Below are 24201 nucleotides of genomic sequence, written 5' to 3' on the forward strand. Positions count from 1 at the left end.
CCGGCCAGCAGCTCTGCACCCATGTCGGGGAAGAGGCCGGTTCTTTGGTATCGAAGCAACACAAAGCCATCGTGTTAGAGCCGCTTTTCCTGGCAACAGCAGGCAGGGGGCATGAAGCTTTGCCCTTTCCAGTTGCTCTGGGGGACCCAGCCCTCCAAGCCCTTTCTGCCCTCGGAAGCCCACCTAAGGGTCCCTGTGCCCACCCATCCAGGATGGCACCCTCCCTCGAGTGGGAGACGGCTGCCCACCTGACCTCCTCGGGCCGCCTGCGAGCATGGCCGTGTTCTGCCCCTGCCTCGGGCCAGCCCACTCGCAGCCCAGAGCTCTTGACACAGTCTGGAGAGGCTGGGCCTTCAAGACCGCACGTAGAAAGTCAGTTCTCTCCCACTAAACTCGCATAATTTATAGAACAGCCTGTAAGTTTAATTTTTTTCTTCAAGAGTCAAAATTTCACCCTGCATTCCGAAAATGCCTGCTGAACCTGGGGGCCGAGTCCAGCCCCACTGGGTGAGGCACGGAGGCCAAAAGCCTGGTCAGTCCCCTCCAAGCTGCCTGCCCTGGCAGGTCTCCCACTGGCCAGGACCCTCTGATGGAGTGGGGGCTCATCTCCAAGGTTCCTGGGGGCACGGGCAGTGCACAGGGCAGTGGGATGGCCGCCAGCTTCCTGCATGCCTGTGGCCCCCATGCCAAACCCGCTGGACTCCCGACTGTCCACTCACAGCCATGCCTCTCCCCTCGAACGAAACAGAAAGTAGGAAACAAGGGTGCCTTTTTAATCGCAATCGAATATGCCGTCTGCGGTGGGCCAGGACTGAGCCCAGCCCGGGCCCGGGCCCCAAGCCCGCCAGTGCCGCCACACAGGCCGACGGGGCGGGGGCCGGGCCACACCCTTTGCCCACGAGTCCCTGAGGCCCGCCGGGGGAGGGGGCCCAGCTCCAGCCACCCTCAGGCCTAGGGGAGGCGCGGGAGGGGAGGGCGGGAGCTGGGAGGCGTGGCCGCGCACACCGTCGCGCACATGCAGACTTGCTCCGTTTGCTTCGGTTTTGTTTGTTTCCTCCTTTTGCTAAAATGCTCGGGTAACATTATCACACCTGGCGCCAGGGGCCTGAACCAGGTGCGGTCGGCGCGGGCCGCAGTACCTGCGCCCGCCTGCCGGGGCGTCCTGCGAGCACCGCCGTCCTACTTCTGGATCTGGAACAGGAAGAGCCGCAGGTTGATGTTCTTGGCGGCCAGCAGCTTGTTGCACTCCACCGAGTCGGTGATGGGCAGCGGCACGTAGTCGGTCTCGTTGCTCTCGCCAGTGAAGACGAAGTGGTAGATGACGGGGTTGATCTTCACGTCGTCGTAAGGACCCTTGAGCAGCAGGAAGGAGCACTCGAGGGGCGCATTGACCTTGCTCTTGAGGATGAGCTGGAAGGAGAGCGTGCGCTTGCACGACAAGCTGGGGTTGCGTTCCGAGTCGTTCACCCGCGCCTTCAGGACCCAGGTCTGGCTTAGCACCGTGAACCGGGGCGTCTCGTAGTAGAGGCGCGTGATGAAGTCGTCCGTGCGGTAGGGCCGGAACTGGACCTCTGTGGAGACAGGCCGGGAGAGCGGGCAGTTAGCGAGGGTAGGGCCAGGCTGAGCAGCTGGCTCAGGCGGGGGGCAGCAGCTTACTGCGGACATGCTGCGGTCTGTGCGCGAAGCGCAAACCACGAGGGTGACAGAGGCGCCCGCGAGCCTGGGAGCAGAGCTACCAACGCGGCCTACCAAGGGGCTCACCTGCCCATGGCCTGCCCACCCTCTTGCCTCACCCTGGGGGCCAGCAGGGAGAGGAAGAGGCCTGTACCCACGGGGCGGGCAAGCAGACACGCAGACAGGATGCAGTTCTGAGAAAAGGTTCACTTTATTGGTTCTGATACAGAATTCCAGAAAAGCTGGGGCCCGGGTGGGCACACAGCACCCGGCCCTGCCCGAGGGGAGTGCCCACCAGCACGTGCCGGGTGTCTGACCGCTCGCTGGGAGGTCCGCCTGGCCATCCTGAAGGTCCAAGAGTCAGCGGCGGCCCTGCCTTCCACAGTCCACTCGGCTCGGTCTGTCCTGGTGGAGCCGGCTCCCGGCGGCGTCCTTCCTGCTGGCCGGGCTCCCTGCCTGGTGCATGCTTAGCCCGCCCAGATCCCGCGCTACCGCGCCTGCCCGGCACCGAGGCTGCTTGGCACCAGGCCCGCTGTGACCTGCTGCTGCTGCCCAGGGCCTGGGGGCCCCTGACCTGTGCAGGCCATACCTAACTGGGCTTGGCAGGAAGCACGGCAAGGCCGGCTGCCCGTGGCGGCCCTGGCCTCGACTGGCTGCCGGCGTGTGCTGGGCGGGGCAAGCCACAGGCCTCCTGTGCGGCGGGGGCTCCTCACACCCTTCCGGGCTCGGGCCTGGGCCCTGCTTCCCAGCGGTCCCAACACGGCAGCGGTGGCCCGAGGTCCTGCAGACCTGGGCTCAGCCTGGCCTGCACTCCGCAGACGTCCACTGCTGGTCTGCAGTCCAAGCTGGGCGTCCTCAGCTCCTTCCGTGGCTGTTTCTGAACTGTTTCTCTGCCAGCGGCAGCTCTTCTCACCCAGCTCCTTGGCAGCCCCCGGGCCATGCCTCCCTGATGGGCACGCACAACTTCCCTGCTCTGGGACCTTGCCCCAGTCCATGCAGCCCATGCAGCGAGGACGCCAGCTGGCGTGGTGGCAGGGAGAGGCCGCGCTGGAGGCGCCTTGCAGGAGCTGTGCTCTGCTCCCTCGGCTCATCTCCAGCCATCTTCTTCCCTGGGCACCTGGTCTATGGGGATGCGTGGAGCCGACCAGCAGCCCGTGCCCTCAAAAGACCCCCACCCACTGCCCGAGAGCCTGCTGCCCTCGGGTGGCATGCAGCAAGTGGCAGGGCGCCTCACCGGTGTAGCCGATCTTCTCGAAGCTGAGCAGGCTGAAGATGCTGTTGTAGAGCTGCATCTCTTTGCGGCGGCCCTGGTCCATCTCATCCAGCATCTCCATCAGCTCGTTGCCTGTCTTGGTGGGATGGGCACACGCGGCCTCGTGCACTGTCAGCTCGTGGAAGGGGCCGTGCCACGGGCAGCCGATGCGCTTGTACTTGCACTGCGTCACCCTGGGGAAGAGGTGGCACGGGGGGGTTAGGGCCTGTGGCTGGTGGGAAGGGCTATGTCAGCCTCCAAGGGCCTCGCCCCATCTGCCCCTGCCTGGGGCCTTTCCTGCAGGACACACTCACCATGCCCCCAGCCCTGGAAGGGCTGGGGTGCGCGTGTGCATGGGGGTGGGGGGGAGCCAGAGAGCATGCCGTCTGGGTCACAGCTGCGGCCTGTCCCCTGCCGGGCAGGGAGCAGCCACTGGCCATGGTCCTGGACCCCAGGCCCCCTCCGAGCAGCAGTGTTGCCGGGGTGCCCTGGCAGGGTCGTGGGTTGTGGTCCGCACACAGCTTCCCTCCCACCACAGGGCCTCTGTCCATCCAGCCTCCCGCGGTCTTGGAGCTGTGTAGGGGCTGGGGGTCCGGTGCTCCCAAGCTGCCCCTGCCAGCCTGGGCCCAGGGACACCAGGGCGGCACCCAGCAGCCAAGGTGATGTCAACACAGTCGGGTGCAGACCGAGGCCCAAAGTGCCTCCAGCTGCGGCTCAGCCTAAGCCTCCGCAGCACCCCGAGACCCCGAGCCCCTGGCGCCGCCTGCCCTCCAGCCCGGCCCAGCCGGCCATCACTGGGCAGCCACGGGCGGCGCCCCAGGCCTGGGCGACAGAGACCGGCAGGGCCCGGCGCGGCCTGGGCGTCCTGCATGCCGGGCTCGCCCAGCATGCGGTCACCTGTCCTGGCACTCCTCCTTCTGGTGCCTCTCCAGGAGGGAGCGGGGAAACTGGCGCAGGCAGAAGCCACACTCAGACGGCAGCTCGCTCACGGCCTTCTCCACGGCCAGGTTCCGGCAGCAGAGGCTCTTGCTGATCTCGCAGCGGCAGTTGGGGCACGTGGCCTGCTCCTCCTTCAGCCGGGCATCTGCTAGTAGGTGGATAAAACAGCCAGCGCACATCAAGTGACCGTTAGTACACTGTGGAGAAGGAGAGGGAGACGAGGCTCACAGACCTGCGGGGCTCACGCGCCCCGCCCACCCGCGGCCGTCCTGGGGCTGTCGCGAGCCATCGCGCCGCTCTTCCTGAGGTGCGGCTGGGGGTCACAGGCGTGGGGGCCTCTGCTCTGGGGCCCCCGAGACGGAGCCCACTCTGGTTTTCAGGGATCGGCACCTTGAGAGCTTGGACCCCGCCGTCCGGCTGAGGTCGGGGCTGGGAGGTGCAGGCTCGGCCATGCTGGGGCTTGCAGCCTCGACGCCCCCATCCTGAAGCCCAGGGGCTGGCCCGGTCTCTCCTACAGCCACCAACCCCAGGACAGCACAGCATGGCGGTGCAGCCCACAAGCAGCGGTCAGGCGGAGCAGCAGACACAACTTCCGCCCGGGCAGGCACCGCTGAGCGTGCTGGGAACCGGAAACCCTGCCCCTCACTGATGCCCTCCCTGACAAGCCTAGGAGAGCAGCAGCTGCCACCCACCCAGCAGCCAGCCACCTGCAGGGCCCCCGAGTGCCTCTGCGGCACGACGAGCTGCCGAGTCTGCCCTGGGCTGCTGCAGGCAGGGAGGGCAGAGCCAGCCCCTCTGGGACCTCGGGCAGAACTCGTTTCTGAACCTGCAGAGCTGAGGACCACACACCCAGCTCCTCCAGCCCCCCAGGGGTGGACGACTGTCGGCCAAGTGACCATGTCCACCCTGGTTCTCTCCCAGGTTCAATCAGCACTTCTGGACTGCCCACTTGGTACCTGTCCAGAGACATGCAGCGGGCTATGGTCCTGGCCCCCGGGGTGCTCCCGTAGAGGAACTGAGGTGTGCAAAGGCGTGGGTCCCAGCAAGCCAGCAGCGTGCTGTGCAGGCAGGTGGGAAAGGCAGGGCGCCGGGGCTCGGGGCAGAGGAACACGCTGCAGCACGGGGGCTTGGGCTGCTGCAACACAAGCATCACCCGGGCTAGGGGACCATGGCAGGGACTGCCTTTCCGTTGGGAGTCGCACGGTGCTGGGCTGGCTCTCAGCTGGGGCGCTGCCCTGGGGCCCAGGATCCTTCGGAGAATCGCGGCAGAAGGACGGAGGAGAGCAGGTGAGTGGGGAGCTTGTGCAGCCCCCACCCTCAGCCCCACCCACCACAGGATTCACGTTCCTACAAGTTCCACGGGATTATCTGCACTCGAGTCACAAGTTCGAATTAGGTAAAAAGCTAAAAGGCACAAGATAAGGAAAGGGAGAGCTGGCTGAGCTTGGCTTGGAGGCGCAGGGTCGCGGAGTGCTGCCCGCAGCTGGCCACGACTGTGTGGCCGAGGGACCCCAGGCTGGGGCTCGCCCTGCCCAGGGGAGCAGCGTGAGGAAGGCTGGTGGCTCATCCACCCCCAGGGCTCAAAGGGGCCGAGGATGTCCCAGTGCTGTGTGCTGCTCACCACCCTGTGGGGGCTGCATGGCCACAGCCCAGCCCCCACATCCTCTCATGCCACCGAGCCCCACCTGGGCTCGCCATGGACCACAGCAGCTGGAGGGAGAGAGCAGGGACAGTGCTCTGCCACCAAGGCCGCAGGCCCATGGGCAGAGGACCGTTGCAGCTTCCAGTCTGCAGGGAGTGGCAGTCGAGGGCAGACCTGGTGGTTTGGCCGGAGAAGAAAGGAACCTCTGCGGCTCCCTGGGAAGTGCCCACAGGACACCCAGCACCTGGCAGGACACACGCTGGGACCCCCAGGGCCACAAGGTCCCACAAGCCTCTTGCTCTGTGTAGTCCATCCAGGGCAGGAGCCCAGGGGTTCAGAGGCTAAGGAAAACATCCTGGGCCTGCCCACGGAGCACCGAGCTGCTGGCCGGGTCCCACCGGCCCCGGGGAAACCAGGCTGCTGTCTGCAGGCTGCTCTGTGGAGCAGCGCTTCCTGCTTGGCTGGCAAGCCCTCCCTCTCAGCCGGGCCGGCCCCTCGGCCCTGGGCTCGCCTGTCATTGAGTCCCTTTCCTCTTGGAGCTCCCGAGTTCAGCACGTGCAGCCCTAAGAGGAGCACTCCTTAGATGGGCTCCTCACAGGTGGAGCAGAGCACTCGCCTGCTTGCCCTCTCCCCGCCGGGGAGACAGCAAGCTCTGGGGAGGGGTGGGCTCACGGCCCTCCCAGCTCCACAGCTCGGCTCTGAGCTGGACAGCAGTGAGCGGTGACCTGGCCGAGACAAGCCTGCCTGGTGGACAGCAGCCCACTGGCCGCAGAGCACCACGGAGCTCAGGGCTGGCTCCTGCAGGTGACCTGGGCTCCGCAGCCCTGCCGCTCCTACTTTGGCCGAAGGGTGCAGAGGCCCTCAGGCCAGGGCACCAAGAGCCCTCCAGCAGCCGGAGCCCAGAGCCCCACGCCGGCCCCGCTCTCTAACCCCTCCTTCATCCTGGCACCAACCCCTTCCAGGGCAGCATGCCCACGGCCTGCCCCGTCACCCCCACGACCCTCTCCCCGCCCCCCGCCTCCTGACCGCTCGAGCAGGGTCTGGGTGGGGCCCACCTGTGCTGCCTGGGGGTCGATCCAGGACTAACCCCTCCATCCAGGCAGGTCCAGGCCTGACCCTCCGGGCCAGCGTCCGAGCAGGGCAGCCAGGGCCCAGCGGGACCAGCCAAGCCCTCAGCACGGCCTTCCCAAACACAGATGCAGGCCGGGTCTGGGAGGAACCAGGAGGACGGACTGCCATCAGCACGGAGACCCGCCTTCGACCCGGTGGGGTGCGGGACGCCCTTCCTGCTGCCTGGTGGGCTCGACGCCCGGGCAGACGTTCCAAGAGCTCCTTCCTGCCACCTTTCCTCCTGGGAGAACCGGCCTGCCAGCATCCTGTGCAGCCGCTGCTCAGAGCTGGGGAAGGGGCGCCCGGGGCCTCCCCGCCTGGCAGCTGTGCTCAAGGACATGTGGAGAATCCCTCAGCGCCCTCCGAAGAGGGCCCTCCTGGCCGGCACCTCACCCACCTGTGTGCAGCACAACCTGGGGGGGAAGCAAGGCCCCCAGCCCACTTCCTGCCCCTCTCGACAACATGGCTGACAAGCAGGTAATCCAGACCCCGTGCCAGGACCTGGGCTGAGTCCTCCGCAGGGGCAGGGGGCCACAGCAGGACATAACCAGACCCTCCCTGAGGGGCAGGTGGTGCTAAGGGCCCTAGGCCAGAGCGGGGAGGCACCTGGGGCAGGGACCCGGGGAGGGGTGTGGGGGCACAAGCTGGGGCAGTGCGGGGACACAGGCCAAGGGCCAGAGCAGGCGCAGGCTGGACTGTGTCCCCATGGCAGAGCTGCCCTGCTGGCCCTGTCACCCTGACATTAGGACGGGGGCAGCTCTTGTGGCCGAGGGACGGGGTCATCAGGTGGTCGCCCCTGCCCGACGCAGGCCTGGGGCTCAGGGCTTGGCAGGAAGAGTCAGCGCCAGTTCTGTCTCGTGTGGTGGGAGAGGCTGCTGCCCTCTTCCTGGCACCCACCTGCCTGCTCAGCCTGGAGAAGCCGGAAGCCCCTGGGTGGGTGTCGGTCCGGGGGCCCACCCACGACCTCGGTGGTAGCAAATACCTCATCATCCCAGACACCCGACACCCACACAGGAACCTGAGGGGCAGGATTCAGGCGAGGCAGGGAGAGCCTCAGTCTGGCCCCACCTGCGCGGGTCAGTCGGCAGGCAGGCCCGGGGAAAGCCCACCCATCCAGCCCACGTCTGCTCCCGAGGGGAGATTTCGTGCTCCCTGGTGGGGCGGAGGTCAGGGAGGTGGCTCTGGGGGCCAGCTGGCAGGTTCTTGGCCAGCTCCTGCCCACGGGGGTGGCCCCAGGTGTGCTGGGCTCACGCAGCCACTGCTCTCCTCCTTGCCGCAGGCAGCAGCTCACACAGGCCCAGGCCACCCACCGCCAAACCCTCCCGGGGGAAACCCAGCCTGGCCTTGCACCCCTGCCTCTCCACGTCTGCAAGGGTAAAGTGGGCGATGACAGAGACCCAGCCGAGGCTGCTGTGAAGGACGAGGGAAGTGCTGACAAAGCAGGGTACCAGGGCAGCCCTGCCCCTCTCCCACAAGTCTCCCGCCCTCGGCCGTCCTGGCCCCAGCACACTCGAGCTGCTCAGCATGGGTGCTGCTGGGTCCTCACACCCCTACCCTGTCATTCTGGTAGGTCTGCGTGCAGCCAAGGGGAGTTCCGACCCTCCCAGACCCCAGGGCTCTTCCACTCATCACAAGTTCTAGAGCCTTCTCCAGGCTCCCTGAAACAGAAGGGGCACACTTGTACTGAGGCCTCGGTGTCACCTGGAAAGAATGGATGGAGTAGGGAGGGTGGAAGGCTGGAGACGGAGCCTAGAGCCAAGCCAGGATCCAAGGCTCTTTCTGCTTCAGCCAGCCTGTCCCCAGGTAGTGGCTGAGGAGAACCCATGGGTCAGAAGGGAGCCTCGGCCTGGGGAGACTCACAAGTCCCTCTGCACCCACGCCTCCTGCCTGCCCTGGAAAGAGCTCAGCTCCTAGCAGTGAGGGCTGGGCCAGTTTGAACTAGCCACGGTCGGAGGCACAACTGAGGTTCTCGGCGCAGAGCAAGCCCCAGCTGAGGACCTGGAGCCACTCCCACCCCCGGGGAGGGGGGAGGAGACAGGGCAACAAGGCTATATACTCTGGGAGCCCCACCACTGGTTTGGCCTACACCAAGGACAAGTTCATCCACCTGGGAGGACCCAAAGATTGTGGGCAAGGAAAAGAGGGACTTGGAAGGTGGGTGGCCCAAGGCTGAGGTGGCCCTTGGCCAGAAGGGTCTCTGGCCAGGAGCTTTCCCAAGCCCAAAGGAAGTGAAAGCCACTGCCCTCTCCCCAGACAGCTCAACACGCTCCCCTGCAATGCCTTTTCCTCTCCTCATCACCCAGGAAACAGGGGTCCTCCCAAGCAACCTCATGCCAGGCAAAAAAACTGGAAATACAGTGATCGGGGAGATGGCAACCCAGACCAACCCTGCACTGGCTTCCTACAAAAGCAGCCCCTTTGTAACAAATGCAAGGCTACAAGCCCCCATTAGCTACTCCCGGCTCCCCCAGCACAAAAAAACTGATAGAGGACTGCTTCATTTTTCAGTGGGATTCTCGGACGTGGGGGGCCACAGATCAGAAGTGGGGGGTTGAGATGTAGAGAGAGACAGGAGAAGGCCACATCAAGAATCCAGGCAAGGAACTGCACACCAACTCTGCTCGTCAGCCAGAGATCTGCCTCTGCTACTCCCTGAGATGGGACACGCGGTGGGGTACAGGTTAGACCCACCTGGGCCAGGGACCCTATCTCGTAGTCCTGAGCGCATTGAGGGCTCTGAGTCCAGCCCCCACACTGCTACTCAGATGGGGAAGAAGGCGGGCAGACTCCCTGGAGCGCTGGTAGTGTAGGAAGCCAGGGCCTGGGACCCTCGAGGCGGGCTGGGGTGGGGAAGCCTAGTGGGGGGTGCAGCACACCCAGGAGGCACAGGGTGAAGTTAGGGCTGGAGAAAGTTTCCCAGACCTTGGCAAGGTTTGACACAGAAGGTTCATCCAGACCAGGGATGAGGAGGCGGGTGGGGAGCCCTACGTCTTTAACATTCTTTGAGAAAGAAAAAAACAAAGCAAAAAGAATCCTTCCACTTGGGAAGACAAAGAAAGAAATACACAGGGGAAGTGGAGGAATAGCTTTGGGGGTGTGGCTGCCAAAAGAATAGGAAAGCTGTTCTTGGGTGAAAAGAACCGACCAGGGGCTCCTTGAGCCCAAGGAGCTGGGAATGAGGGGCAGCAGGCGGTGGCCGGTTGACCAGCTCTCCACTGCTCTCAGCCTGAGATCGCGGTTTGAGAAGTGTTGAGAAATTCAGAATAAATAAAAAATTCTAACTAGAACATGGGAAATTCAAGTTTAGGATTAAGATACATATGAAGACAAAAAAAAAAAAAAGAGATTCAGAACAAAAAAACAAGAAAGTCCTGACAAAAAGAGAACACGGATCTGCGGAACAATCGTTGGAGTCCGGCCGAGAAAGAATACGCAGGTGAGGGCAGGAAAGGGTGCCCGGCCGGCGGGCTCCGGGGCCTGCAGGGCCTCCGGGCCGGGCCTCGAGGAGAGGCGGGACCTGCAGCCCCGGGCCGGGTCGGGGTCGGGCCGGCGGCCCTACCTGGTACACGGAGGCCTTGGGCAGGTCCAGGCAGACGGTGCAGCACAGCACCGAGTAGAGCCGCTCCTCCAGCTTCCCGCTGCCCGCCGCCGCCGCCGCCGCCGCCGCCTCGGCCGCCTCGGCCGCCCGCAGCCGCTTCTTGGGCGGCGCGTCGGGGTCGCCGGCCGCCTCCTGCAGCTGCCGGGCGCCGGCCAGGCCCGCCTCGTCCGGGAGCCCGGGCCCCGCCGCCTCGCCCAGCGCCGCCGCCGGTCCCGCGGCCGCCCCCGGCCCGGCTCCGACCCCCACCCCGGCCGGCACGGCGCCGGCGGGCCCCGCGGCAGGGCCGCCCCCGCCAGCCTCTTCGGCGCCGGACATCGCTGCCGGCCGGCCCGGCGGGCGGGTGCCGGCGCGCCCCCGCGGCTGTAAGTTAGGGGCGCCGCGCGCTCCCGCCGGCCTCTCGCCGCCGCCGCGACCCCGCAGCCCCCGCTCCCGCCTTCGCCGCCTCAGTGGGCCCGGCCCGCGCGTCGCCCCGCAGCCGCCGCGGCCACCGAGCCCGGCGCAGCCGCCATCTTTGTTTTCGCTGCGCGCTCCCCGCCCCCCCCGCCGCCACCGCCCCCTCCGTCCTCCACGTCACGTGAGCCGCTCGCGCGGCCAATGGGAGCGCCGCTCGGGGCCCGGCGGCGCGGCGGCCAGAGCCATTGGGCACGCGGCGGCGCCCGAGGACCCGCCCCTGCAGAAGGTGGGCCGGAAGGGGCGGTGCCCGGCGGCGCGCGCACCTGGGGGCGGGGCGGCCCCGCGCCCACCTGGGGACCCGGGACGTCGAGGAACCAGCACGCCACAGTGTGCGTGCGCCTTTGTCTTCCAGGACTCGAGCTTGCGGGTGCAGGGCCCTGAAGGGCGCGCAGGAGGAGTGGGGCGGACCCCGCAGCGCCCCGGATGACCGTGGTGTGGGCGAGACTCTGCTCCTCCGAGGACGCGCTCCTCGGGACGGGTGGGAGGCCCTGGCAGCGTGCCGGGCGCGGGGAATAAAGGGAAGGCTGGAGCGCATTAAAAAAACAAACAAACAAAAAACAGGGTCCGAACGAGCAAACCCACCGACCACTCCTCTAAGTCCGGGAGTAACTTCCTAGGGAGGGCTCCGGACCCCGAATCTAACCCGTTGCTCTGCCCAATTCGTTTCCTGACCTTGGAGTGGGGAGCTGAAGAAGGGCCTTCGAGGTAACCGAGGGTCTGAGGTAATTAGGACTTGGCTCAGATAGGCTGGCTAGAAACCCGGGGTCAAACAGGTAGAGGTGGTGGCAGTCCCTGGAAGGGATAGTTTCTGAGAACAACTGTGGTACAGGCCTCCCTTGCCCCCACCCCTACCGGCAGCCCATGGTCACTGCCCCAGAGGGCCACCTGCCAGGCCATGCAGGGCTATGTCCTCTCAGGCTGTGGCCCTCCTGACATAGGGGCCAGGAGGAGGCCAGGCTGGGCGAGGCCCTGTCTAAAGCCTCCCCTCCCTTTTCTCCAGGAACCAGTTGCTGTCATGGGAGGGGCCCCCAGTCCCTCTCAAGAACCGGCAGATTCCACATTCCTGCTGAATCCCTAAGATTTATTGGAGACCAAGCCTCTCTCGGGACCCACAACCACGTCCTGCCCAGAATCAGTCCCCAAAATGTGCTTTGACCCCACCCACTGACAACTCAACCTGCATAGGTCCCTGTGGGGGGAGAATCTGCCTCTAGGGAAGGATGCCCCAGGGGTGGGCCGGTGGAAGGTGGTAGGTAGCCAGGAGCCTGTCACCCCCACTGCAGGTGCTGCACGTGCAGGGCTCGGCAGTAGGCCCAGCTGCCTGCAGCCAGGGCCCAGCGACCAGCATCCTCCTTCGGCAGCAGGAAGTTGTCCTCCTCCAGCCGGCTCAGGAGGCCGGCCACCCCCAGCATCGTGCCCCCCCACACCCCGTAAGTGTTGGCCGTGAAAACAGCCACGATGACGACGGTCACTGAGACCACCAGCACCACTGCCTGGCCGGCCACGGAGCGGCCCTCCACACCAAGGTGGTCGCCAGCCACGGCCAGCACCATGCCTCCTCCCAGGAGTAGGTTGGCGGAGGAGTGGTCCCCGTTGACCCAGTGGAAGTCGAAGGCCAGAAGGGGCAGGCCGATGACAGTGGCCACCCAGGCTCCCGCCTGGCAGTCTTCATCTGTACCCAGCCCTGGGGCCAGCATGGTGGCGGCGGCCAGGGCCTGGAGCAGGAAGCCAGCGGCGGCCCCTCGGTTTGCCTGTCAACACAGGGAGAGGAGATGTGGCGAAAGGAGGCCGGGCTACCCATTTAAGCAGGGTCTGGGCTCTCACAGCCACATGGCACCCAGCCTTTATCTCCCACCAGCCTCCCCCAATTCCAGTGTCCTTGGGATTTAGGGGGTGGGGGTGCCGGGCCTGGTGGGCCATCCAGGCCTTCTTTCTCTGGGACCCCTGCCGGTCTACTCACCTGGGCAGTGCACACCGCTGCATGCAGAGACACCACTGAGAGCACCAGGTGGGAGAGGGCTGTGCCCCACTCCTCCCCAGACTTGGGGGCCATGGCACCTCCGCTGGTGAGTTTTTGGTGACGGCTTGGAGGGGATCCTGAACTTTGGAGACAAAGGCTAAGCCAGGAAGCCGGGGCCCTAGGGGCCGCTGTCCAGGACTCCCGGGTTCCGGGGCTCCATTTCTAAGCGTTGGAACAGGTTCAGCTCTAAACTTTCCAGGGCCCTGAGGCCGCTGAACACAACGGTGGGGAAGAAGGCTCTATCTAATTCGGCCGGGGATGCGGGGTGGGGGGCGCGGGGCCTGGGCCGGAGGGGCCCGAAGGATCAAGGGTCAAGTGGGAGGTGTTGGGGCCCACGCGCGGCCTGGGCCTGGTTCCTGCGCCCGGGGAGGAGGAGAGGCCCGGCCCGGAAGGACCGGCGGCGCGGGCGCTGGCAGGCGTCCGGCCGGGTGCGCAGCGGCCGCGGCTCCGCCCCGCGCGCCGGCCCCGCTCGCCCCGGAGCGCGCCACCACCGAGCGCCGCGCAGGCTAGAGCGGCCCGAGGCTCTGCAGGAGGCGATCGGGACTCGGAGGAGGGAGCTCGGCACCGCGACGAGTGGCCTGCGAGAGGCGGGGCCGGGGGCGGGGCCGGGGCGGGGCCGGGGGCGTGTCCCCGCGGGGAGGCCGACACCTGCGGGCAGAGGGCGCTGGCGGGCGGGGAGGGGGATCTCCACGAGGTAGTGCTGGGGGCGGGGCTCCGGGACACCTGCTCGAGCGCCCGCCTCGCCCGGCGCCCCTCCGCCGCGGGGGCGACCGCCAGAGCATGCGCACCGACGCTGCGGCGGGCGGGTGCGGGGCCGGGGCGCGGGGACGCGGGGACGCGGGGCGGCGCGAAGCGGGGGCGCTCTGCCGCCCCGCTCCCCATGTACGCCTTTTACTCGCTGCTCATCTACATCTTCTACAGCCTCTTCCGCAGGGATGGCGAGGCAGCGGCGGCCGCCGACCCCGGCGACTCCGGCCAGGTGAGCGGGGGCGGTCGCTGCGTCCCCGCCCCGGCGAGTCGGGTCCCGCGCTGCCCACGTCGTCAGCACGCCGGAGAGTGGGGGCCGTGCTAAGGACCCCGTCTCTGTTCAGGTGTTGGAAGCCGGAGACCTCGGCCCCAACGCCTCTGGGCCCGTCCCCGAGGGAGCCCCGCAGGCGGCTTGCCCCCTCCTCAAGGGCTCCTACTCCTCCCCCCACCCAGAGCGCCCGCTGCAAGCCCAGAGGTCGCCGCCGCCCCGACCAGCCCACGCCGGACCCGGGGACCGAGCTGAGCGGCCTGGACGGTAGGTGCTGTCAGTGCTTCGGGAGCGCGGAGCCCCGAGGGCAAGCGAGCGAGGGAGAGAGAGAGAGCAAGAGAGAGGCCCTGACCCTGGGGAGGGAGGACTCGGCAGGTGCCTTTGGGCGACCCACCGTCCAGCACCAGGAATGCCGCCCCCGTCCCAACGCAGGCTCCACAAGCTGCTCGGAGTCTGAGGATGGGCCAGAACGGGGCGACGAGAGCCCCCAGGCCACCGTCTCCCTGGAAGAGGCTCTCACGCGCCTTGCAGAGTTCCTCTCTGTCCAGCTGGGGGCGGAAGAAAGCTATGGGCCTCCTCCAGACGCGGGCAAGGTGAGCTCCCCTGACCCCTCTCAGCTTCTGGGACCTCCAAGGGCCTCCTGCACCCCATTTTCACCAGGAGCAACACCTGCTTTTGCAGGTAGACAGCCTCAGTCCCTCTTCTACTGTGAACGCATTCCAAACTTGTCTGCAGCATCCCATTCTCCCTCTCCAGCCCTTGAAGCTCTCACTGACCTGACCCCCACCCCGATTCTTTTCCTCACAGCCTGCCGAGGTACCCCCACTCCTGACAGTGACCAGTCAGCTCCTGGCCCTCCTGGCATGGAATCGGGGCCCCAGGGGGAGGCAGGCCCTGCTACAGGGGACCCAGTCAGCCTCGGGAGTGCAGACCCCGACTCGACATGGTGTGTAGGGGTAGAGCCGAGAAGGGGTCCCGTGGGGGGAGCGAGGCCCGAGAGCTGGGTGGCCTGGGGTCTTTGGTCCCAAGCCCAGCCATGTTCCTGAGGTGGTCCTTCTCCGGGCCAGAGGCCTCCCCCGTCTTAGTTGGGTCCACCCCACCTCAGGGCCCCCACCCCAAGAAGAAGGCCCTTCCCATCCTGCCCCAGCCCTGGGGGAGGCACCCAGAGGTGCGACCCAGGGGCAGCCACTCTCTGAGTTGGAGGAACAGAGGGCTTGGCAGCGGCTGGAGCAGCTCATCCTCGGACAGGTGAGCGCCCCGAGTGGGCAGGACGTGGGGTGGGGGGCCAGAAGGAGGCGCTCCGCCCTGGCCCTTCCCTCACTCCTTCCCAGTTGGAAGAGCTGAAGCAGCAGCTGGAGCAGCAAGAGGAGGAGATGAGCCGGCTGCGCCTGGGAGCGGTGAGGCTGCTGGCAGGAAGTGGGGAGGGGCGCCCCAGGGGGGCTGGGCTCTCAGGAGCGTCCTGGGGGCTTCCCTCCCACAGGGGGCGACTGACTCAGAGAAGAGGGTTCAGCACCTAACCTTGGAGAACGAGGCCCTGAAACAGAGCCTGAGCCTAATGCGGGAGCTCCTGCTGCACTGGGCACCCGGCCCCTCCCTGGGGGCCCCTCAGGTACCCTGCTCCCTGGTGGCCTCGCCCCGCAGCTAGGGCTGTCCACAAACGTGCTCCTCAGAGTCACTTGCACTGAGCAGCCCAGCAGGTAGGCTGAGCTCATGGGACAGACCACCATGAGACTGACCCCAGGAGAGCAAAGGGGGGGTCCCCAGCCTGGGGTCTGCCCTCTCCTCTGGACTTGGCCTTCCCACCTGCGCAAGGGGGCGGCTGCTGTCCCTCTCTGAGTTCCCACCTGGTTCCCCAGGAGGAAGCAGACGCCCTGGTGGTGCTCCAGAACCAGCTGCAGGAGGCTCAGGACACCACGGAAGCCCTCCGCGTCCAGGTGGGCATGGGGCCCCTGGGGCCCCCAGAGGACTGGACCCTGCAGAGGGAAGGCCGAGGTGGGGCCTGCTGAGTGCCTGTTCCCTCAGTGACAGGGGTGTGGTCTGGTGGGGCAGCTGGGGGTCCAGGAGGTGCAGCTGCAGGGCCTTCGGGGGGCCCTCCAGCAGCTCCAGCAAGACACAGAGCAGAACTGCAGGCGGGAGCTGCAGCAGATGCTTGGACAGCTGGCAGGTAAGGGCTCAGGACGGGGAGGGGGCCCGTGGAAGGCCGTGGGGTGTGCGCCCGCCCTCCCAACAGCCTTCCCACCAGGACTTCGGGCGCGCATGGCCAGCCTGCGTCAGGGCTGCGGGGACCTCCGAGGGCTGGTCAGCACCTTTACCCAGAGCTGCCAGGGCTCGCTGAGCGAGGCCCGGGGACAGGTCAGCCCCCCTCCCTCCCAGCGCTCCTTCTCCAGGCCGGCCCGTTTCATGCCCAGATCTTGGTGGTTGCATGTGCTAATGGAGCAGCCATGGGCTGACCCCGCTCTAGCCGGTCGGTTTCCTTCCGACAGCTGTGGATCTCCACAGCAGGTCTACGCTGCTCGGTGGTGTTACCCACAGCACTCCTCTCCCTGACCCCAGGTCCCCTCCTGCCCCCCACCTGTTCTCCCAGGTATCCTGGGCCCTGGGGGCGCTGTCAGCTGAAGGAGCTGGGGCTCGGCTCTCTGAGGAGCAGCAGAGCCCTCCCGTGGGATATCAGAGGCGGCTGCTGGAACCCAAGGGTAGGGCGGCTTGGGGAGGGCAGGCCGCGGGGAGGGGAGCCCGAGAGCCTGGGCCTACTCCGGCCCACCTCCCCTCCGCCCCCAGGCAACATCCGCGTGCTGTGTCGTCTGAGGCCTGGGCATCCCTCCAGCCTGGTGGCCACAGAGCCGGGCCCAGGCGGCGTTGTCACCACCTGCTACCGAGGGCGCCAGCGCCGCTTCCACCTAGACTGGGTGTTCCCTCCGGATGCCAGCCAGGAGGAGGTGACACCCCACCCGACCTTGTGGCTGCCAGATCCTTCCCCCTACCAGAGTTCCCCAGGGGACAGAGCAGACTCCAGCTTCGCGTTCTTTGCCCTCTGTCCACCCTGGAAGGAGGGCGGCTGCGGCTGGAGCCTGCGGGTCTGGGAAGCAGCAGCCTAGCCGGGCACCTTCCCTCCGGGGTTTTCCCTCTCTGCACCTCCCCCGCCCCACCCAAGCTCTTGGTTTAGATAGGAAGAAAACAATTCTCTTGGTTTAGATAGGAAGAACAACAACTGCAAAAACAGCTCCTTTTACCAGGAAATATACCACGGCACACCTGCCCATGATGATGGTTACTGCTTACACGGAGCGTGGCTGGGGACAGTGCTCTGACCCCACAGGCGCTGCCTTGGTCTCTCCTTGGCTGTGCTGCACTGGGTCCATGTCTAGCTGTGAGGGTGGGCACCCCTGGCGAGCCCAGCAGCCTCGTGGCTGGGGTGGGCATGGGCGTGTGAGCAGGCGAGATTTGAGCTTCAGCTCCCATTGTCTACTGCCAAACTGAAGTGGGAAGGCAGGGACTTTCCCCGAGTTCTCACCCCCACCAGCGTGCCTTATGCACGCTGTGTGTGCACAGCCCTTGGGCTTCCCGGAGCTACGGCTGAGGGAGGGCCCTTAGGTAGGCAGAGCAGCAGGACTCAGACCCGGCTACCCGTAGCTGCCGGGACTCTTGCCAGCTGGCATTCCTTGGGCTTTGTAGGGCAGTGGGATGAGTGGGCAGCAGGTGGCCACACTCCCTTCCCCTCTCCCCAGGGCCTTACCCACTCCAGAGCTCTGGTTTCCATTCTTCACTGCCCTCAGGGTCCTCTTGACCAAACCCAAGAGCAGAACTCCTTTGTCACCAAGCTTCCCCACTGCCCCCATCCATGTTCCCAGTCTTGGGGATGGGGCAACAGCCCCTCACCCCAGTGATCCTACTCTTGGTGGTTTTGCAAAGCCAGGGAGCCCACCAAGCTGCCAGCCACCTTCCAGCAGCCAACAGGACAGAAGCTCCCTCTCCCCCAGGGCCCACTTTGCCTCCCCCAGGGGCCATGGCTCATTATGTGTGCTCTAGGCTACTGGAGGCTTCCAGTCCCTGCCGTGCAGGCATGCTGGGCTCTGGGCCCGGGCACCTGGGCTCTGGACCACTGCCTCACGGGCCTCGAGGGCTGCTCCCTTTTCTGTCCCGCCCCTTTCTGTCTGGATGGCAGATGGTCCTTCTCCAGGGTGACTCTTCTCTGCTGGGGAACATCCTCCAGCAGATCCCCTCGTGTCTGGGTCCTAGCAGAAGTAAGCTCTGCTCTCACGCCCACCGCCCGAGCATGCTCAGGACTCTCCCACTCCACCCTGACCTGAGCGGGGGCTCCTTGTCAGCTCAGGACGCCCCTCCCCTGGCCCCCAGGTCTTCGGGCAGCTGGAGCCTGCCGTTCTGTCCTGCCTCCGTGGCTACAGCGTCTGCATTTTCACCTATGGTCAGACGGGGACCGGGAAGACCTACAGCATGGAGGTGGGGTGCAGCCACTCATGGAGGGGACAGCGGGTGCTCGGGCGGCTCCTGGAGCTGAGCCCGAATGTGGCCCCCGCCCCCACCCCAGGGCCCACCCGAGGACCCTGGCATAGCTCCGAGGGCCCTGCAGTCGCTGTTCCGGGAGATTGGGGCCAGAGGGCAGCACCGTGTGACCCTCAGCATGGTGGAGGTCTACAACGAGGCTGTCAGGTGGGGCCAGAGGCTGCCTCCTCCCTGCCCCAGGCCCAAGGCCCCTCCAGCGCCCCTGAGAGTCCAGAACAACCCCCCCTTGCTTCTCCCAGGGACCTCCTGGCCCCAGGGCCTCCCGAGCGCCTGGCCGTGAGGCAGGGCCCGGCAGGCCAGGGGGGCGTCCAAGTGGCCGGCCTCACCCACTGGGACGTGCCCAACCTGGACGCGCTGCACCAGGTAAGGCTGCCGAGTGGGCGGGCCTCTTCCGAGGGCCCTTCCTTGACCTCCAGCCCGGGGCGGGGACCCTGCACCGGCCAGCCTGCCTCTCCACCCTCCAGATGCTGAGCCTGGGGAGGGGTAACCGGGCCACGGCAGCCACAGCCATGAACCAGCGCAGCTCCCGCTCCCACGCCCTGGTCACGCTGACGTTGCGCGCGGCGTCCCCACCGCATGGGCAGGGCACCGCAGGTACCACTGCCCGCGCCGGAGCCCTGCCGAGGGACCGCGGCGAGCCCGGGCCCCGCCTCCCTCCGTGTCGGGTTTCGCTCGCCCCTTGCAGGCACGCTGCACTTGGTGGACCTGGCCGGATCCGAGCGCGCCTGGAAGGCAGGGGCGGCCGGTGCGCCCTGCGGAGCCAGGGACGCGGCTCGGCGACAGCGGGAGGCCCGCACCATCAACCGCTCGCTGCTGGCGCTGGGAGGCGTGATGGCCGCGCTGCGGGCCCGCCGGCCCCACGTGCCCTTCCGGGACTCGCAGCTCACGCGCCTGCTGCAGCCCGCGCTGGGCCCCGGCGCCACCGCCGTGCTGCTGCTGCAGGTGGGCGGGGCGGGAGGTGCTGTTTGCATACCGGGCACCGCCCACCGGGGGCGTGGCTGGCGGTCTGGGGCGGGGCCAGCGGACGCGGGAGGTGCATTTGCACGCCAGGCACCGCCCACCCGGGGGCGTGGTGGGCGGAGCTGTTTGCATGCCAGGCACCGCCCACTCAGGGGCACGCTCACCAGCACCGCCTCCTCGCAGATCTCCACGCGGCCGGAGGATCTCGGGGAGACCGTCTGCTCGCTCAAGTTCGCGGAGCGAGTGGGCCAAGTGGCACTGGGCCCTGCCCGACGCCGCAGGGGCCCGCGCTCCGCCACGCCCTCCTCCCTTAGCACCGACAGCCCACTCTCCGGGACACCCTGTACTCCCACGCCGTCCCCCGGCAGCCCTCCAAGCCCGGGTCCCAGCAGTGGCTCTTGTCTGGCCCTAGCGCCCGCCGAGGGCTCTCCCCCTAGTCCTGCCAGCGGCCCTGCGTAGGGGGTCTGGAGTTGCGCCTCTGCCGGCAGAGGCTGCAGTGATGTCCCCATACCCATCTCCTAGGGTACAACGTCTTTGACCTCTGGGGGCCCACTGCCCCCAAACTCCCAGAGTCCACCCCCACCCGTGAGGAGTGTTAGGCCCTGGGAAGCGATCGCTCCCTCCCGCCCCCCAACTCGGCCCCTGGTCCTCATCTTCTACCTTATCGCCATTTGCTGTTATCGCCACACACAGCAGGGGATCCCAGGGCCCCAGAAGACAGACCCAAGTCAACACCCCTGCCCCAAAATCAGACTTCACGTTAAGATGGTCTAAGTCCCTTTATTATCTTCCCACCACCACCACCAGACCTCGCAGGGTCCATTCTGCATTCCCTATCCCCATTTCCCCAAAAGGTGCTACCTCCTTCCAGCCAGTTGAGGGAGGGCAGGACTCTAGGCTGGAGCCCCCACTGGGCTCTCCCTCCCCCAGCCTGGAGCCAGGGAAGGGAGGTGACAGATGGTGATGGATGGATGGATGGATGGACAGAAGCCTGAGAAGATGGGACCCGCCCCTCAGCCTTGCCTTTTGGGGTGGGGGTGGCCTGAGGGCCAGGTTTGCACTCAGCTGAGCCCTGGCCCTTGGAGGGGGAGGGTATTCCAATAAACATTTTGGACTCTGAGCTCGGCTGCTTTGGCTGCAGATACTCTCCGCTCCCCGCCTTGGTCTCCCTGGGGCCCATGTGGCTGGGATGGGCCCGGAGGGAAAGCAGCCCCTGCCCAGGCAGCCTCACAGGCTGTACCAGGAGAGCAGCCAGCCTGGGGCCGGGACTGGGTCCCGGGGGCGGCTGACCCACACATCGTAGATGCTCTTGTTGGGCGGCACACCCTGGAAGAGGGTGTCTAGGTCCCAGAGCAGTCCTGGGGGCCCATGGGTTTCGGGGGACACCCCCCAGAAGGACCTGCTGGTGGTGGGTGGGCACTGGGGGCAGGAGGAGGCGGGGAGTGGGGCCAAGGGCATTACCACATTGGGAGTGTAGATGGGCAAGTAGGAGGTGGGCAGCTGCCCCCAAAGTGGGGCCCCGTGCCCCCCGCCAGACAATGCCACAGGCTCTGGGGAGCCCTGTAGTAATTGCAGGGGCCAGGCCCTGGGTTCCAGCGAGAGGGGCGGGGGTCCTGTGTTTCCCCATTGGGACGTCTGCCCCTCTCCTCCTCTGGGCCCCTGGAGCGGGCAGAGGGGCCACAGGGGCCTCTCAGAGGAGGGCAGGGGTGGGGTGGGCCCTGCTTCCTCCAGAGCGGGGGCTGGCACTGGACTCCTCTGTGGTAGCAGCCGGGGCCAGGGTGCCCCCTCCCCGGGTTCCCCAAGCAGGGACTTGAGGCTGAAATCCTCGCTGGGCGCAGGCGGAGGGCTGGGTGGCCGGTAAGGCTGGCCGTGCAGCACGTAGGGGCCCAGGTCCTTGGCGAAGGCGCCGCGCTGGCCCTTGCTCTGCCAGCGCCGGCACAGCGCCGTGTTCTGCAGCCGCAGCGCCTCTGCCGGGATCAGGCTCACGTCGACTGCCCAGAAGTTGCCCTTGGCCTGGGGCTTCGCAGGGTCCTTGGGCACCTGGTGGGGGGGCAGGCTTGGGTGGGCTGCCCGGCCCCAGGTGCTCGGGCCCTCCGCGCCCGCCCCGCCCCCGCCCCGGCCCCCACCGCCCCACCTTGCGGAAGCAGGGGTTGGAGGAGAGGTTGTGGCGGATGGAGTCCTTCCAGCCCTCGTAGTCGTCTCGGAAGAAGGGGAAGGCAGCCTGGACCTGGCGGATGATCTGAAAGCACAGGCGGGCAGCAACGCCTGAGGCCGGGGCGGGAGTGCACAGCACTCCCCCTCTCCACCACCGGCCCGCCGAAACACCCCACACCACCAAGTCCTACAACCCGTTTTGCACTGCCTGAGCCCCTCGGCTCTGCGAGTGAGCCCGCACCCCACACCACCAAGTCCTACAACCCATCCGTGCCCCGGGGAGGGGTCCCGCCTGAGCCCCTCGGCTCTGCGCATTGAGCCGGCACCCCACACCACCAAGTCCTACAACCCATCTGCGCCCTGGGGAGGGGGTCCCACCTGAGCCCCTCGGCTCTGCGGGCTCGCCCGGGCGGTGACCTGGCTGGGAGGGACCAAGCGGGGGTGGGGGCCCGGGGCCTGACCCTGGGAGTAGGTGGGGAAGGGGTCAGGGGAGGAGGAGCCCCACGGTGGGCGTAAGTGGGGGGTTCTGGAAAGGCCTAACCACGGGCGTGAGGGAGGGCGAGGGTCTTCTCACCTGGGCCAGCTTCAACCGGCGGGAGGGTGCGGCCTGGATCACCAAGGCGATCATGGCCAAGTAGGTGTAGGGGGGCTTGTCATGCCGCAGGTACCTCTTCTTCCTCTTCTTGGGGGGCTGGGAGGGCGACTCCGCCCCCAGGAGACCCCGGCCCGGGTTGCTGCAGGGCCCCATGCAGGGGAGGCAGGCTGTGTGGGCAGGGGCCTGGCCCGGTGCTGGGCACACTGCAGTGGGACTCTGCTGCGAGGCAGGGCCGGCCGGGCCGGTGGGGTGGGGCGGGCGGACCCTTTATCATTCGGATGGAAGGGGGAGGGGAATGGAGGAAGGCTGGGAGTGGGGGAGGGGAGCGAGCGGAGGGTTGCCACAATTAGCAGGTTTCAGTTAATCTGAAAGGGAGGGGCAGGGAGGATTCCAGCGGGTGGCTGCTGGCCGGCCACTGGGGGCCTGAGTCTCCTCCCCTGGGCTACTTTTGGATGCCCAGGCAGCCCCCTGTGAGTTGGAAGGAGGAGCCTTTGAAGGGGCACACAACCGCTGCCTCCTTCATTCTCCCCCCATGGGCTGTGGTCTCCTGCTCCCATTTAACAGATGGGGGAGCGATTAGCCCAGGGGCAGGACCCCCTTTCCTCAGTGCGTGAAAGGCTTGCTTGGAGCTCAAGGCTGAGCAGCGGGCAGGACCAGACAGCTCCAGACACCCCCGAGAGGTGATCCGGAAGGGCTTCCTGGAGGAAATGGCCTTGAAGCCTCCACTCAGGAACACCCTCCCAGGAACAAGAGAGGACCTGAGCTGAGCAGTGCTTTGCCTGAGGGCAGGCTCCCCTGCGGGAATGGCTCTGGAGAGCTGGAGGTCCTTCTTTGTATGTAGGCATCCTCCCTGGGCCCTGGGTGAGCTGGGCTGGCCTTGGCCCTCAGGGCTTCACTGGGCAGCACTTGCCCCCTCCCAGTCCTCGGGGTGGTTGCTCTGGAGGCCGTCCCTGGGGAGGGTGCCATTAGTCAGCGGGTGGCACTCTTGGGGAGGGGGCAACGCCCCCAGTAGGTAGGGGTGGAGGAGAAGGGCGTCCTTGCTGCTGGGGTTTATTGGGCACCCCAGGGCCAGGCCTTGAGCGTACGCCCCAGGGGTCTGGGCCCTGCCTGGAAGAGCCTGGAAGGTGTGCAGTATGGGAGTGTCTTGGAAGGAGAGAAAGGCTTCCCAGGGGGATGGGGCCAGGCTGGAGGGGGACGGGGCTCTAGGGGAAGGAGCGGGGGCTTGATGGTTTGGGGAAGCCCGAGGGGTCAGCATCCCTGTTCAGGCCTGGCTGGGGCCTCTGAGGCGCTTTAATTGCCACAGGATTTGCCCAGAGAAGGGTTCTAGAAAGACTCCTCTGGTTGCTGCTCGGAGGCCTGCCGGTCCTCCTAGTTCTGACTCTTGCTCCTCATCTTCTCCTCTGGCTATCTGACCTTCGGCTCTGCCCCTGGAGTCAGTCCAGGCCTGTGCCCCGTACCCTGCCGGACAAACCCCAGCCCCACCTGGCAAGTCTGCCCAAGCAGGTGTCAGGCTCAGGACACTGGCCATGTCAGGGCCCTCAGACCCGCGGTGAGCCTGTGGGAGGGTGGCACTACACCTCTCCACTCCAAGAATTCAGCTTTTCTTGTGCAATTCTTAAGGGGTGTAAAACCTGCATCTTACAATGGGGTCCAGCACAAGTTGGGGGAAGGGACGAGTGCACTGGGGCTGAGACTAGATGTCGGCGGGTTAGCGCGCTGCTTCTGCCCAGCCCCGGGCCTCTGTGGGAGGCCCTGGACTCCGTGCCCTCCGCGACCCCGCACTGCACTAGGCCTCCACCTCCGCCCACCACTGGGTTCTCGTCGAGGGGTCCTTGTGTCTCATGGCGACCAGTACTGGGTCTCCTAATCGGTCTCTGCCTCACCCAATCAGCAGAGGGGTCTTTCTCTTTCTCTCCGACGGGGCTCATGGCACTCTTCTGCTCCACTGGTCCCCCTTTTTCCCGTCCCTGCCCCCGTTTTTAAGCTCAGCTCCCCGGTGCAGCGTTCAAGGCTTGGGAGCCCTGGCCCCGCCATCCCTCGCCCAGGCTGCAACAGCCTCTCCAGCCGCCCGGAGGACCAACGCCGCCTCCGCCTCGCCCTGGCAGCTCCTGTCCCTCCTGCCGAGCCAGCATAGGCAGAAGACCACCCTCCCGGGCCCCGCGACGCGCGGGTCGCCCCTGCCCCAGCGCAGGGCGGGCTGCACTGCCTTGCCCCGCCCCCGGCTCCCACACGGCGACGCACTTCCGGCCCCGGCCCAGCGGGCCGGAA

General features: G+C 66.8%; 4 protein-coding genes across 8 annotated transcripts; 1 reads left to right on the forward strand and 3 right to left on the reverse strand.

Moving 5' to 3' along the window:
* Nucleotides 1-752: 752 nt before the first annotated feature.
* ZFTRAF1 (zinc finger TRAF-type containing 1) lies at nt 753-10729 on the reverse strand. Its single transcript, XM_004472038.5, has 4 exons — nt 10177-10729; nt 3824-4062; nt 2909-3120; nt 753-1571 (listed from the first exon to the last, which is right to left on the reverse strand). Exons 1-4 carry the CDS (start codon nt 10528-10530, stop codon nt 1180-1182), a joined length of 1197 nt encoding a protein of 398 aa, XP_004472095.1. The 5' UTR covers nt 10531-10729; the 3' UTR covers nt 753-1179.
* Nucleotides 10730-11728: 999 nt separating this feature from the next.
* Nucleotides 11729-12866, reverse strand: TMEM276 (transmembrane protein 276). The gene is made up of 2 exons (XM_058276200.2): nt 12629-12866; nt 11729-12419 (listed from the first exon to the last, which is right to left on the reverse strand). The coding sequence occupies exons 1-2, from the start codon at nt 12719-12721 to the stop codon at nt 11937-11939; spliced, it is 576 nt and encodes a 191-aa protein (XP_058132183.1). The 5' UTR covers nt 12722-12866; the 3' UTR covers nt 11729-11936.
* A 536-nt stretch (nt 12867-13402) lies between these two features.
* Nucleotides 13403-20304, forward strand: KIFC2 (kinesin family member C2). 5 transcript variants are annotated; one of them, XM_058276197.2, is made up of 18 exons: nt 13411-13667; nt 13889-13970; nt 14136-14296; nt 14511-14649; nt 14809-14951; nt 15035-15100; nt 15184-15312; nt 15560-15637; nt 15804-15867; nt 15946-16055; nt 16288-16396; nt 16482-16639; nt 18057-18161; nt 18250-18371; nt 18464-18587; nt 18689-18818; nt 18910-19166; nt 19368-20304. In XM_058276197.2, exons 1-18 carry the CDS (start codon nt 13569-13571, stop codon nt 19641-19643), a joined length of 2352 nt encoding a protein of 783 aa, XP_058132180.1. In that variant the 5' UTR covers nt 13411-13568; the 3' UTR covers nt 19644-20304. The 5 variants fall into 5 exon arrangements, with proteins under 5 accessions (XP_058132181.1, XP_058132179.1, XP_058132180.1 ...); XM_012530473.4 differs by having other exon boundaries at nt 13413-13667; nt 15753-15867; XM_004472036.5 differs by having other exon boundaries at nt 13475-13667; nt 13780-13970; nt 15753-15867.
* FOXH1 (forkhead box H1) lies at nt 19949-24170 on the reverse strand. Its single transcript, XM_058276199.1, has 3 exons — nt 21913-24170; nt 21319-21423; nt 19949-21224 (listed from the first exon to the last, which is right to left on the reverse strand). The coding sequence occupies exons 1-3, from the start codon at nt 22084-22086 to the stop codon at nt 20412-20414; spliced, it is 1092 nt and encodes a 363-aa protein (XP_058132182.1). The 5' UTR covers nt 22087-24170; the 3' UTR covers nt 19949-20411.
* Nucleotides 24171-24201: the final 31 nt, after the last annotated feature.

This window comes from Dasypus novemcinctus, chromosome 14, assembly GCF_030445035.2.
Source record: "Dasypus novemcinctus isolate mDasNov1 chromosome 14, mDasNov1.1.hap2, whole genome shotgun sequence".
In the NCBI taxonomy this organism is placed as follows: domain Eukaryota; kingdom Metazoa; phylum Chordata; class Mammalia; order Cingulata; family Dasypodidae; genus Dasypus; species Dasypus novemcinctus.